Source organism: Mustela erminea, chromosome 13 (genome assembly GCF_009829155.1).
Source record: "Mustela erminea isolate mMusErm1 chromosome 13, mMusErm1.Pri, whole genome shotgun sequence".
In the NCBI taxonomy this organism is placed as follows: domain Eukaryota; kingdom Metazoa; phylum Chordata; class Mammalia; order Carnivora; family Mustelidae; genus Mustela; species Mustela erminea.
In genome coordinates, this window is record NC_045626.1 from 52,390,060 (window position 1) to 52,405,668 (window position 15,609).

Sequence of the window (15,609 nt, forward strand, 5' to 3'; positions counted from 1 at the left end):
CATAGCTTTGGGGCACCTGGGTAGCTCAGTGGGTTAAGCCTCTGCCTTCAGCTCAGGTCATGATCTCAGGGTCCTCAGATCAAACCCCACATCAGACTTTCTGCTCAGCCAGGAGCCTGCTTCCCCCTCTCTCTCTCTGCCTGCCTCTCTGTCTACTTGTGATCTCTCTCTCTGTGTCAAATAAATAAATAAAATCTTAAAAATAATCATAGCTTTAAAAAAATTCAAAGACACACATGTGCTAACGTAAAAGAATGAAAAAGATGTACTGTGCAGGGGCGCCTGGGTGGCTCAGTGGGTTAAGCCGCTGCCTTCAGCTCGGGTCATGATCTCAGGGTCCTGGGATCAAGTCCCGCATCGGGCTCTCTGCTCAGCAGGGAGCCTGCTTCCCTCTCTCTCTCTCTCTGCCTGCCTCTCCATCTACTTGTGATTTCTCTCTGTCAAATAAATAAATAAATAAATAAATCTTAAAAAAAAAAAAAAGATATACTGTGCAAATGACAAACACAAGGAGCCAGAATGGCTATATTAATATTAAAAAATGCACTTTAAACCAAAATATTACTAGGGGCAAAGAGAAACATTTCATAATGATAAGAGGGTCAATTCCTCAGAAAAGTATGACAATTACAAATGTATATGCACCTACAAACAGAGTCCTAAAATACATGAAGCAAAAAGTGACATAATTGAAAGAAAAAACAGAAAATAGAAAAAAGACTGGAGACTTAAATAATCTAGTCTCAATAACTGACAGAACTGACAAAATTAAGCAAGGATGTAGGTGTCTTAAATAACACTATCAATCAACTTGACCTAATGAACTTTCTAGAATACTTTAGCCAATGGCAACAAAGTACATATTCTTTTCGACATTCTTCAGGACAATTCATACGCTATCTCACAGAACAATCTCAATCGATTTAAATGGATTTAAATTATATAAAATTTATTATCTGTCAGCAGAAGAACTAAATAAGAATCTAAGGCAGAAAGGAATCTAGAAAATCCTCAAGTATCAAGAGACTAACAACATACTTCTAAATAACTCACTGGTGGTGAGAAAAGAAATCATAGTAGAAGTAGAAGGTATGAACTACATGAAAACAAAAAAACACAACATATCAAAATATATGGGATACAGCAAAGCAGAGGCTAGAGGAAAATTTGTAACTTTAAGTGTCTATCTTAGAAAAGAAGAAAGTTCTCAAATTAATAGCTTGAGCACTGTAAGAAGTTAGAAAAAAGATTAAACTAAACATGAAACAAAGAGAAGGGAGATATAATAAAGATTATAGAAGAAATCAGTGAAATAGAAAAAAAAAAGAACAACAGCAAATGAAATCAGTGAAACAAAGGTTGGTTCATTGGAAAGATCAAGACAATTGACAAACCTTTCACTAAGCTAACAATGAAAAAAGAGAAAAGACACAATTACCAAAGTCAAGAATGGAAGAGGAAACATCAATACAACCCTACAGAAATTAAGTGGCTCACAATTAAACATGGTAGATGCATTTTTATCAAGAAATTCAATCACTTAAATGAAATAGAAAAATTCCTACAAAGATTCAAATTACCAAAACAAGCTTAAGAAACTAAAATTCTGTACAGACCAATAGTAACAAATTGAAAAGTTGAATTAGTAATTTAAAACCTTTACACAATTAGGGCGCCTGGGTGGCTCAGTGGGTTAAGCCTCTGCCTTCGGCTCAGGTCATGATCTTAGGGTCCTGGGATCGAGCCCCACATTGGGCTCTCTGCTCCACAGGGAGCCTGCTTCCTCCTCTCTCTCTCTGCCTGCCTCTCTGCCTACTTGTGATCTCTGTCTGTCAAATAAATAAATAATCTTTAAAATCTTTGCACAATTAAATGGCCTCACTGATCAATTCCATCAAACATTAAAAGAAGAAATAATAACAGTTGCACCTTAATTTCTTCCAGAGAAACACTTCCCAACTTATTCTATAAGGCCAGTATTACCTGATATCAAAACCAAACAAAGACGTTATAATAAAACATCAGACCAATATCCCTCATTAACATAGATACAGAAATCCTTCACACAATATTAGCAAACTGAATCCAGCAACATATATAATATAAAACTAAGTGGAGTTTATCCCAGGAATGCAAGGTTGATTTACCATTTGAAAATCAATTCATATAGTATACCATACTAATAGAATAAAGAACAAAATCACATTATCATCTCAATAGATCACAGTATTTGACAAAATTCAGCATTCCTTCATGTTAAAACTCTCAACAAAACAGGCATATCCCTCAATGCAATAAAGGCCATCTATGAAAAATCTATAGCTAGTATCAGATTTAATAGCTAAAAAAAACAGATGCTTTCTTCCTGAGATTGGGAATAAGGGTATGATATTTGCTCTTGCACTTCTATTCAACATTGTATAAGCTTCCAACCAAGGCAGTTAAAAACAAAAACAAAAACAAAAACAAAAACAAAAACTGGAAGAAGTCTATCTTTAGTTGTTGCTGAGAGAATCCTGTATGTAGAAAATCCTAAGAAATACAATTACACACAAAAATGCTAGTAGTAATAAATTAGTTCAGCAAGGTTGCAAGATACAAAATCAAAACACAAAAATTAATTATATTGCTATGTACTAACAATGAACAATGCAAAAATCCAATAAGACAACCGCATTCATAATAGTACCAAAAATATAAAATATTTAGGAATAACTTTGACAAAGAAGTATAAAACTTGTATTTGAAAATTATAAAACATTATTATGGTAATGGTGAAAAAAGTCTAAATAAAAAAAAATTCCATATTCATGGACTGAAAGACTTGAGAGTATTATTAAGATGGCACATTTTTCAAAGTTGTTCTATAGTTTCAATATGATTCTTAACACAATCCCAGCAAATGTTTTTCTTTGTAGAAATTGTCAAGATGACCTTAAAATTTATATAGAAATATGAAGGAACATATAGGCAAAAGATTTTTTGTAAAAGAGGAACTAAGTTTGAAGTCTTATATTCACCAATTTCAAAATTTTTTCTAAGCAACAGTAATTAAACCCATGTGATACTGATGTAAGGACAGGCATATAGATCAGTGGAACAGAACTGAGAGGGAAAAAAAAACTTTCTATTTATGGTCAACTAATCTTTTATAAAGGTGCTAAGGAATTAAAGAGGGAAAGAAAGTCTTTTCAACAAATGATGCTGAAACAATTGTACATCCATACGTGAAAGGATGAATTTAGAACTTTACTCAATATCACACACATAACTTAATTTAAAATGGATCAGATTTCTATATGTAAAAGCTAATATTTTAAAACTCTTAGAAGATAAAGAGAGGGGTGCTTGGGTGGCTCAACTGGTTAAACATCTACCTTCAGCTCAGATCCTTGAAAGACACTGTTAAGAGAATGAAAAGAATGAGAAAAAAATTTGCAAATATATATCTAAACAAGGACTTGTATATAAAATATTTAAATAATTCTGATAACTCAACAATAAGCAGAAAAAATTCAACTAAAAGATAAGCAAAAGATTTGAACAGGCATTTCACCAAAGAAGATATACAAATGGCTGATGAGCATATAAAAAGGTGGTCAATATCATTAGTTATTAAGTGCAATTTAAAACCCCACTACAGGGGCACCTGGATGCCTCAGTGGGTTAAAGCCTCTGCCTTCAGCTCAGGTCATGATCCCAAGGTCCTGGGATCAAGCCCCACATAGGGTCCTCTGCTCAGCAGGGAGCCTGTTTCCACCTCTCTCTCTCTGCCTGACCCTCTGCCTACTTGTGATCTTTGTCTGTCAAATAAATAAATAAAATATTTTTTTTAAAAAAAACTCACTACATATCCACAAAAATGGCTATAATAAATAAGACAGAAAATAACAAATGTGGATAAACTGAAATCTTCATACATTGCTATGGGAATGTAAAACAGTAAAGTCACTTTGGAAAAAGCAGTTGAATAGTTTCTCATAAAGTAAAACATCAACTTAGCATACAATCCAGCCGATATCTTAGAAGGTACAGGAGGAAGGTTAACTTAAAAATAGCCTTTTGGTCTGTGTTATATGTTAGAGTAGCACTGAAATTTTCACAGGTTTATTTTTTAACTTTCTTTAACCATTTGATTTATTCAACAGAGTCTAGAAACAGATTTATTCTCATTCTGCTGTCTGCAAAATACTATGGCTGACTAAGGCTGGACAGAGATATGAAGATATATTAAAGACCCTTGCTTTCTGAGAGCTTTACAATTTAGTACGGAATTAAAGCTACCAGGCGTGACGTGTTGTACAATGTCAATCAAGGAAGAAAGCACAGAAGGACAGAGGAAGGCAGGCAAAGAAGCAGAAAGACTAGTGCAAAAAAAAGTTGAGTCCACAGGCTTGAAAGACGATTTCTGTCTGGGGTTATCAGGGACTCCTTTGTGGAAGAGCTGGACATTTAAAGATGGGTAGGTCATCCTAGGATAACACAGTGGTAGGTACAAAAACTTAAAAATAAAAACTCAAGGGTGCCTGGGTGGCTCAGTGGGTTAAGCCGCTGCCTTCGGCTCAGGTCATGATCTCAGAGTCCTGGGATCAAGTCCCACATCGGGCTCCCTGCTCAGCAGAGAGCCTGCTTCCCTCTCTCTCTCTCTGCCTGCCTCTCCATCTACTTGTGATTTCTCTCTGTCAAATAAATAAATAAAATCTTTAAAAGAAAAAATAAAAAAATAAATAAAAACTCAATTTTTATTGCTGACGTAGATATGTGTTGTCATTCGGCTTTACTGCGTGGTCACAAAAGAGCTGGACTCATTTTTTTTTATTATTAAAACAGTTTCCCTTTAAAACTGCATCTTCATATATATTTACAACCTAATGCCGTTGCATATAAACAAAGTGCTCAGCTGTTTACCAGAAGAAAGGAAGAGGCAGTGGTTTTAGAGAACTACGGGTCAGCTTCTAGAAAACCATCCTTTTTGGCTGTCTTTGCTCATCTAGTCAGCCACTCCTGGGGGTTTCTTGCATCTGAAGTTCCATCTCTTTCATCTTCAGGACCCCCTGGAGGGTCAGGAAGAAGCAGTTGAAGTTTGCCAGCTCTTTTTTCATTTTTACTTTTCCATCAGCCACATTTTTCCCTCTTGCAAAACTTGAAAGACAATACTTTCTTTGGGGTTTTATAAAAAGGTTGTTTTGTATCTACTTCTGATTTAGAGCAACTTCATTCTGTGATCCTCCTTTGATATGGGTATCATGTCAGGCTCAACACTTTCTACTGACCTTTCAATTCCCTTGTTTCCCAATCTCAACACTTGTGGAGGTTTCAGGAGAACATCAAAGTTAGCAGATAAGTAGGAGGCTTTGAGTCCTTTCTTTTTGCTAATATACTTTGCAGAAAAAGCTTCTTATAAGATATAAACATGAACTTAGTTTGATCAATATCACTCTCAAAATTTACTGACAAGTAGTGTCATAATAAACAACCATCCTTGGGGTTTTCTTTGTTTTTGCAATATTTGTCTTAAACTTATCCTTTCTCCCCCTCTCCATTTCACTCTCATCCATAGAAATATCTCCTTTTTAGTTTTTAAAAAATATTTAGTTACTTAAATAGGAATATAACCACATTTTTTTCTATATATTGCTTTACTTTTCCACTATTTAAATCTCCAATGATAAGTAACATTTTATCTTCCTTTTGGTAACTTTCCACAGCTAATGCATAGCCATGATCTAAAAGCAAGTACCATGGGGGTCTCAACCACTTCTCAACATGAATGTAGGTCAATCATGTGTTCTAGAAAAGGCGCAGGAGTAAAACACTGAGAGACTGAAATATTTTATGGTTCTTATCTACATATACCCTTCAGGTTTTATCCATTTCTGACTATTTTAGCAATTTTTAAGCAGGAGTGAAAGTGTTTACTCCTTACTTCCTTAATTCTGTATTATGCAAGATGCTTGAAGACAGTATCAGGAGATGCCTTATAAAGTCTGAATCTGCAAACTAAAAATTATCTGTGACTTTTTAAGGTTAGTCTTACTAACTTATTTACAAGACAGCCAAGAAACCCACACCCCACTCCTCTTTGAGGATGGTCCCTGGGGTGGCATGGAAGTTACCTTCCTCATTTGCGACGTTACTGCTTTCTCTTGCTTCATCTAGAAAGGCTGCTATGGAAAAGGTCAAGCCTGTTGCAACGGTTCCTGTGGGCTTCCAGAGTTCACAGACTGGTGGGGAAGCTCAGTTACACCTCACTGCCCAACCAGCCAGGAACAGAGCTAATATTTCATATCAGAGCCTGGGAGGTACCACTTTGCCCTTCTTCCACCTTTGGCTGACTCCTTCTGTTCCTACTTTACATGCCTTCCTTCCTACAGGATGGTTCACCTGTCTGGGGAAGATGAATACCATTCTGGAAGTATCTTGTATCACCTAAACTTGAATTTAACTTGTAAAAGAGCCCATCAAATAATATTTTGGGAAATAAAGCATTGATAGCAGAGAATGAACCACATCTTTCCTGGCCTCAATGTAAGTATCTGTGAAAGGAAGGGCTTGAGTTAGATGAGCCTTTTGATCTCTTCCTGCTTCACCCATTTCACTTCCATGGATCTACAAACTGCTGTTTATATAAAGCTGATATTATCAGGGGTGATACTTCTAGTTCTCTCTATCCATCCAGGCCACATGTTTAAAGTAATGAGAGTAAGGACAGGAGACTGACACATGGTGAGGGCTACTCTCCTTGGACTTCAGGATATGTCTTTGGGACTCAGAGCATAACTGCCTTTTCAAGAAGCAATTGGCAATAAACTTGGGGGGGGGGGAAGTATTTCTATTTCTTGGGGGAGAAAAGAAACTGGCTTTTCTGCTTTCACTGGATTTTCCTTTGACCTACTGATTTTTGTAACCCAGAAACCATGGTGCTTTTTCCTTATACATAATAGTTAAACTTTTATTTAGAAAAGAGGCCATAAGACTCTTTCCAGAGGAGAAAAGATAAGAATACACAACCTGGATGTATCAGTAGCTTTCTAAGCAAACTTCATTCCCCACAACAGTCTATGTTTCAGTAATTTTTTGTAATTCACATTCAGCTACTTGATTCTACAGGTGGACTCAAATCCCCATAAAATTATGGTTATTTCAGGTGCTTTTCTTCTTCAGTACCATAAAAAACACTAACAATGGGACAAGCTACTTTGTTGGATCTTGGGGAATGGAGAATAAGCATATGGTTTTACCATCTTCATATTTCCTAAAGAGAATCTCAGAAAATTCACTGTATACAGAATATCTACATGGATCTTTTCCCAGCTTCAAACCTATGTGGCTACGGGAGCTGAAAAGCCCTATGGAAAAAAATCTGGTGGAATTCAGAATTCAGCGTTAACTAACAGACCACCATATCTGTTCTGACTGCCCATCTGCTCCTGCCTGGACTACAGCATTAGCCTCCTACCTGGGAAACCTGCTTCTGCTTGTGTGTCAGTCTTTGCTCCACACAGCAGCCACACCGACCCTGTGACAACTTAAGTCAGCTCGTGTCATTCCTCTGCCCAAAACTTTGTCACAACTTGTTCCCTCTAATTCAGAATAAAAAATTCTTACACTGGTCCATGATGTACCTATATGGTTGTCCTTGCCCTTTCTGTCATCTTCACCTCCTCCCTTCCCTCAGTGGCCTTGATCCTGCTCCTTGCTGAAAGGCCTTGCAGTGGCTATTCCTGATGCCTGGTGCAACTTTCCCCCAGATAACTCCCTCTGCTATTTCATGTCTTTGCTCAGAGATCACCTTCTTGAAGGGGCCTGACTACCCTATTTAAAATTCCGACTTACACCCGTGCCCCACATACCTGATCCCTCTTAGCCTATTCTATTTTTTATTGCTTCCATAACATCTATTACCTTCTAGCATGATATAAAATTCAATGTCTTTTTCATTCTGTTTATTGTTTATGACCTGCCTCTCCATGCTAGCATATATGCTCCATGAGGGCAGGAACCTTTGTCAGTTTTGTTCAGCAGTTTATCCCAAGCACCTAGTGCAGTGCTTAGCACACAAAAGGCACTCAGTAAATATTTGTTTAATGAATGAACAATACCTAAACTTCCATGACTGTTCCCCATGTGCCAGCTATTATACTAAGTACCTTATGTCATTATTTCTTTTAGACTTCGCAACATGAGGGATGAACTCTTTCCCCACTTCACAGATGAAGAAACTGCGAGGTTAACTAGCTTCAGAAGTCACCAGCCTAACTGCAAGGAAGCACAGGCCTGTTTGACCCCAAAGACTATCCACTTTGCATTATAACATCTGGAAATGAATACATAGAAAGTGGATTCTAGTCTGATGCCAACAGCTGAGGTCAAGATACAAAAATGTCCACAGGCAGTAGATTTCTTTGGTAACGTCTTTTGAAACCACACTAGGGTGGGAAACGGAGCAAGTTTTCAGGTCCCCCTCAGTCTCTGCTATAATCCATTCATCACCAATAAGAGATGAATGTTTCTGTGTTTAGTGGTCTCTATCTTTAGCACTGTTATTTTCTGTCTTAATTGGAATTGTTTTGAGCATTAGCATGTTCTTTGCAAACTATAACAATAGTCTCAAAACAATATAACAATAGTTTAATTATCTCGGTAACAACCGAGGGCAGTTGATCAATGTGATATGAGCATAGATGAGAACACAAAGCAATGTTGGGCAGAATGCCCCAGGCAAGTCACTCATGTCTCAGTTTTCTCCACACCGGTGACTTCTATAGTCCCTGGCAAGTCACTGTGTCTCATTCTAAGAGACAAGTGAAACAGTCTGTGAGGTTCCAGGTTTGGCATTCGTGAATGCTCCTAAGATCACCTGTTCCCTACTCTGAATCTTAGTTATTTTGGTGCTCAATAGCTTCTCCAGAAAGAGGGCAAATAAAAGGAAATATAATGAAAAGCTATATATTGATGCTTCAAGAAAAATCTGGTGGCCAGGAGGTCATGGAGAGTTAGATGATTATAACTGTCACTGGGTACCCATGTAAAGGATGGGGGGCTTGGGAGAGGATAGGGATTCAAATCATTATTCTACCACTTCTTAGTGCAAGAGAGAAAAGTTATTTAATCAATTTGCTTTATTTGGTCTCTATTTTCTCATTTTTAATTTGGGGGCATAATTTAATTTTCATTTTCTTATTTCTCAATTTGGTCTCTAATTTTCTCATTTTAAAAAATGGGGATATAATTTCAAACTCTCAGGGTTATTGTAAGGATACAGTGGTATAGAGGGTGCTGTGCTAAGTTGCATCATATGGGCTGAATGTCAATCTCTTTAGAACCAAGCAATTAAATATCTACCATTTCTATGAAGTGTTGAGGAACAACTCTAAATCCCCCCATCATCCAAGAACTATGCTGTGTTGTCTCTGCTTTTTGAAAGTTATTCATTTCTATCAAGTATAACAAAATATTTCACTTATTATTTCCACCTAATGTATGATCCAGCTTACTCAAAACAAAGAAAGGAAGGGACCCTAATTCTCATAATACCATACCCCCTGTAAATATCTGCCTTATTTCACCCTAATTTCATATAATATTGGCATTAAGTCAGGCCACACACGGGGTTGTCTGATGTTTGTATGTTGACTTTCCAGCACAGTGGTTCTGACTTTTGTTGAGTCATGGGGTTCTCTGAGAATCTAGTGAAAGCTACCATCTTTCACAGCAAAAACAAATTCTCAACTGTGCCTAATTTTGCACATAATTTCAGATCACCTAAGACCCTCCATTCATTGATAGAACTTAAGAATCATTGCCTAATGGTAGTTATGAGTGCCATTTCTCCTTTAATCTCTGATAGTATTTATGGATTGCTAGCATAAAACAATAATCTTGTGTCATTTTGTCTTCCTGAACTACTTTAATTTAGGAGGTTTTTTTCCTCACTGTGACTAAGAATAAAGGCATTTAGAATAAGCCTTCCAGGATTTATTTTATAACCCTTGGCTCAGAATTCAATTGGTAACTGATCTGTGCTTACAACCACATTGACACTGAACAGGCCATTGTTCTTAAGACCTACTGAGGTCAGCCAAGCCCTGAGCACATATAAATCTCCATAGTTTCCACTTTACTACTGGACATCTAACTACAAAGCAGAGGCTAAAAATAGATCAAGCCTAGTGTTTTCATACATTGCATAGAATTGCATTTCTAAACCTAGGGGTTTGAATCAACACTTTTCATAATCCAAAGAGATGTTTTATTTAGCAGGCAAACGATATTCCATTTTGAGAGAGCAAAAACACAACCTAAAGGAATTCTGAAGATTTTGAAATGTTCAAAGAATATTATCGGCACCTGTTAGCTCTAGGTCTAAAAAAAGAAAAACTAAAATAACCCCAGGATTAGATTGACTTTCTTTTCCTTTACATTACATTACACAAACGAAAAAATATTGGCATTTTCTTTCTTCTCTTGTTTCTAGGTCAACATTTCTGGTCAACATGTTTCTACCAAGAAGTTTGAGTTCCTCAAACATTAAGCCATTAATGAATAGCTACCAACTTACCAACCAGCATAAATATAGACATTGAAGGAAAGAACATGATGGGAAGCTGAGTGTAGAAAAATGATTACAGTTCCATTTCCTGTAAAAACCTTACTATTTGAGGCTTTTTAAAGCTGAAATGGCTAAGTCTTCGAAAGATAACACAGAGTAAATGTTTTCTGAACAAAATATAAAATTGCTCGAAGGTTTAATTACTAATGTTTAATATAATATATCCCATTATAAATAAATAAGAGTATTACACATGTGGTTAAAAGATTTTGCTTAAAATGAAAATAATTTGGGGCACCTGGGTGGCTTAGTCATTAAGCGTCTGCCTTTGGCTCAGGTCATGATCACAGTATCGTAGGATCGAGTCCCACATCGGGCTCTCTGCTCATGGGAGGCCTGCTTCTCCCTCTTCTGCTCTCCCTGCTTATATTCCCTCTCTCACTGTCTCTTTCTGTGTCAAATAAACAAATAAAATCTTTTTAAAAATAATTAAATTAAATTAACATAAAATTTAGCAATCGAGTTGAAGAAGTAAAAATCTCTTTAAAATACAAATGCATAAAATGCTATAGATTCTTTAGCCCTGGTGAAATGAAGGAAGTACACAAGCAGTTACATTAACATCTTCTATAGACTCAGCACAGACAGTTCATGAACATGGATATTTAAAATGTAATCCTCCTCTATTAAAAGACAGCTGCTTTCCTAAACGGGGTTCTTAATGTTCTATGGAACATTCTTCAGAACAAAATGATGCTGTCACATACACATGGTGTTAATTCCTCCCAACTTTCCTTTGGAAGGCAGTTCATTTAAAGCAAGGGCTAAAAGAAATTAATTCACCCTACTGGCAATATTTCCATATTTACAGCCAAGACCAAGTCCTGGTGAATATCCCATGAAAGCGAGATTGCAAAATGATCCTGTTCCATTTTAAATGGAATTTCATAATGTGGCCATCAGACATTCCAGGCAAACCCCAGCAGACCCTGGTTCTGTTAAACAGAGCACAAGCTCCCAGGAGGTCCCTGTCAGTACCCAAGAAACCACAGCCATAGATCAGGTGCTGCTTAAACCCAACACGGATTCAGTAATTTCTGCCTTCAGAAACTACCCTCATTTCTATTCATACAAACCACTGCACTATTCCCTCAATAACTTCTTTAACTTCCAGAAAGAAACCCTTTTCTAGTTGTCCTAACAGATATTTTGTGGGCTTAAATTTTGTAAGACTTAAAATTATATTATGTTGATAACTAAGAAAATGCAATCTATGCCAGATGCTTTGGAGAGGCGGAATGGAGGCAGCAGGTGGTTATTTACTGTATATCCCAGAAATGTTTACATTTTCAAGTTCAGCAATTCCTTCTGCGGACTATAGATAGATTTTTAATAAAATCACATGAATCTTGCAAGTATTTTTTAATCGCCATGAAACATTTCATTATGGATACCAAGAAAATAAAAACTGGCTTGGGCTGAGAAAGTAAGCATCTGCCCAGCATTCATCAGGCTGGAACAACAGACAGAGAAGTCAATGGCAAAGTTCATAGGAAACGTTTCTCCCAGGGATGCTGCTGCTAAAAAGGGTTGTGATAACCTTCTTTAAGAGACTACAGACTCACTGAGAAACTTTCTTCTCTAATATCAAAGATGATCAGTAAGTTTGCTGTTTGAAATTTTATCAGCAAGAATGAGACATTGCCTGGATGACTCCAGTTGCTGTTGACACAAAGCAGCCACCTCAGTTCCCAACCCAGGGGTTGAGCTCCACATTAAAGGCTTCTGGATAGAACAGTCCTAATTTATCTCAATTTCACTGTTTCCAATAGAAACAGGACCCTGGGTTTGCTTTGCATACCAGACGTGCATGTAAACTCCTAATATAGTAACTCTCTCTTTTCCTCTGCTGTGTTGTCTCCCTCACTGCAGTAGGTTAATACATCTACTTTTATCAGAATATAGGATTGTTCCTGGTATTCTTAGGCTGACTGAGATGGGGCATGGTTGTGTAAAATGCTCTAGCTAAAGAAAATATCTGCTAGGGTGCCTGGGTGGCTCAGTGGGTTAAATCCTCTGCCTTCAGCTATGATCATGGTCCCGGGGTCCTGGGATTGAGCCCCGCATCGGGCTGTCTGCTCAACGGGGAGCCTGCTTCCCCCTCTCTCTGCCTGCCTCTCTGCCTACTTGTGATCTCCGTCTGTCAAATAAATAAATAAAATCTTTATTTAAAAAAAAAGAAAGAAAGAAAGAAAAGAAATATCTGCTGCCTGCCTGAACAGTGGCTCGGAATTCTAATATTGGCTCTCAGATACCGAAAAAGGAGAACGCATCTCTGCTGTAGTTTGGGTGCCTGTGACCTGTGAATTTTAAATTCTATACTGGCTTCCCATCTAAGTAGAAACATTCTGAGGGCAAGGAAACCCGCTGTGAGCGTTGAAATGATATTTTCTGGCTCTGCTGCTACTGAATGTTGAAATCAATCTGTGGCAAAACTTCTCTGCTTCTAGCACTATCACACTTGGCAATGAAAGCCAGACATGCCAGTGTGATTATGAAGCTGTGAAACTCAAAAGGTAAAGTGAAACAGGTACACATAAGTCCCAGGTCTCCCAAATACATGGCCTCACTCCACATCTGACTTATTTTTCTTAAGATTTTATTTATTTATTTGAGAGAGAGAATAAGAAAGAGGGAGCGAGGGGAGAAGCAGAGGAAGAGGGACAAGGAGACTGCTTGACCAAGAGTCAGGTGCTTAATAACTGAGCTACTCAGGTCCCCCACTCCACACCTGATTAAATAGGGCTGCCTGACCAAAAAGAAAAGAAAACATGGTGTAGGAGGGCTTTTCGGAGTGTGGCTTTGAGCTAACTGCTAACTGCTCAAAGCTAACTGCTAACTGCTTTTGACATACCCATGGGAATAGCCATAATCGTAGGCTGAGGCTGTCTTCCGACTGGCTGCGAATGCATGGGTGGATTCAGCGGCCCGGGAGGCCTGCTGCAGGTAGGAGGCAGTGGACGCCTGGCTGAAGGCCTCGGATTCCTGGCGGTGCGCAGCAGAGGAGCGGGTGCTGTAGGCTGTCGAGCCGTGGGTGTAGATGGCAGAACTTTTCTTCTCCTCCTGGTACTGGCTCATGGTGCTGCGAAGGTCCCTGTTACGGTAGCTGCTGTCATAGTGCTGGTGGAGCCTCTGATAAAAGGGCAGAGACATGGTGTGCCCTGGAGGGAACCAGGTGACCTACAAGAAAGCAGCAACTTTTGAGTGAACTACTAAGAAACAAGGTATCTAAATCAATATGTAAAAATAGATACTCTAATCTTTTCCAAAGAGCAAATGGAAAGGATGTGAAGGTTAGCTTAACCGGTTACTTAACAAACTTTCTACTTCATAGCCCACATAAGCCCCCTACCACCACTGAGCCAACTTCTTGTGTGGGTTTGGTTTTTTGGATTTTGTTTTGATATCTAGGAGGTCTTTACAAAGTTTCCCTAGCCTAGCTATTGTGTTTTTCCTCAGACCTTTCATAATGTGTATTTCAATTTTTCTGGCATTTCATCCTGATAGGGACTTCATCTGGGAAAATATATAATGATGGAGAGTCTGTGTACAGCCAACGTGGTTTTCATTCAAGAAATAATTATGAGCACCGACTATGAGCCTGGTACCATTCCAGCACAAGAAATACAGAAATGAGGGGCACCTGGGTGACTCAGTGGGTTAAAGCCTCTGCCTTCGGCTCAGGTCATGATCCCAGAGTCCTGGGATCAAGCCCCGCATCGGGCTCTCTGCTCAGCAGGGAGTCTGCTTCCTCTTCTCTCTCTCTGCCTGCCTCTCTGCCTACTTGTGATCTCTGTCAAATAAATAAATAAAATCTTTAAAATAAAAAAAAAAAGAAAAAGAAATACAGAAATGAATGAAACAAACAAAATCCCTGCTCTGATAACCTTAGATAGAACTTTTTATTCTATTGCAGGTGATGGTCAATAGAGAAAATATGTAAAAGGTAAGATACAACAGAATGGGCTAAATGCAACAGAGAAAAATAAATCAGAAAAGGGACGGGGGATGCAATTTTAAACTGCCTCATCAGGGATGTTTTCTGAGCATCAAAGTGACGTCTGGGGGGAAAAAAAAAAAGTGACATCTGAGCATAATAATATTGGAAGAGTGGCCGTGATGGAAGACCATTGCAGACACTAGGGTGTGTGCATGCATGTTGTACTCTAGGTAGTGAAGTTCAATTAGGCAGTGAAGCTGTAAGGAGCAGGGTGCAGGGTGGATGTATAGGAGATGTTAGGGGTGAGGGAATGGTGTAGGGTCTGATGAGCCACTGTAGTGATTTTTTGTCTTTCACTGTGAAAGGGCTGAAAAACCATCAGAAGGTTCCAAGCTGAGACTTACTCTTCCTTATGTATGAAGGATAGACTATTGAGGGGAAAGAATGAAAGCCAGGAGACCAATTAGAAAGAAGGCTGTTATGGGGGCACCTGGTTGGCTCAGTCGTTGGAGTTTGCAACTCCTGATCTCAGGGTTGCGGGTTTGTGTCCATGAAACAAAGAGGGGTGAGAGATGGTCCTGAGGATTTTCTCCTGAGTAACTGGAAGATCGAAGTTGCTATTAACTGAGATGGGCAGGAGTGTAAAAAGCAGAGTTAGGGATGAAAGAATGGGAGATGGGTTTGAAATATTCTGTAATTGAGATACCTGCTAGACATCCAAGTGGGATGGTAAGTTGGATTCATGACTTTGGAGCTCAGAGTAAAGGTCCAGGATGGACATATACATTCAACAGTCACAAATATATAGATGGTACATAAAGCCAAAAAACAGATGAGAAGCCATAGGACTGAACGCTGGAGTCTGCTTATATGGTTGACCCTTAAACAATGTAGGGACTAGAGGTGCCAACCCCACCCCAACCCTCACAGTAAAAAATCCACAAGTAACCTTTGATTTCCACCCAAATTTCACTACCAATTGCCAACTGTTGAATAGAAGCCTTACTAATAAAATAGACAGTGGATTAACACATATTTTGCACCTTACATGTACTTT

General features: G+C 38.4%; 1 protein-coding gene across 8 annotated transcripts in view; it reads right to left on the reverse strand.

Annotated features, from left to right (window-relative positions):
* The window catches only part of MYOM1 (myomesin 1), a 161,579-nt gene that overhangs the window by 121,004 nt on the left and 24,966 nt on the right, over positions 1 to 15,609 (reverse strand). For all 8 annotated transcript variants that reach the window (XM_032309700.1, XM_032309701.1, XM_032309702.1 and 5 more), the window contains one exon: positions 13,467 to 13,792. In XM_032309700.1, the coding sequence (XP_032165591.1) occupies positions 13,467 to 13,765 (299 nt within the window). In that variant the 5' untranslated portion in view covers positions 13,766 to 13,792. The remainder of the gene's footprint in view (positions 1 to 13,466; positions 13,793 to 15,609) is intronic.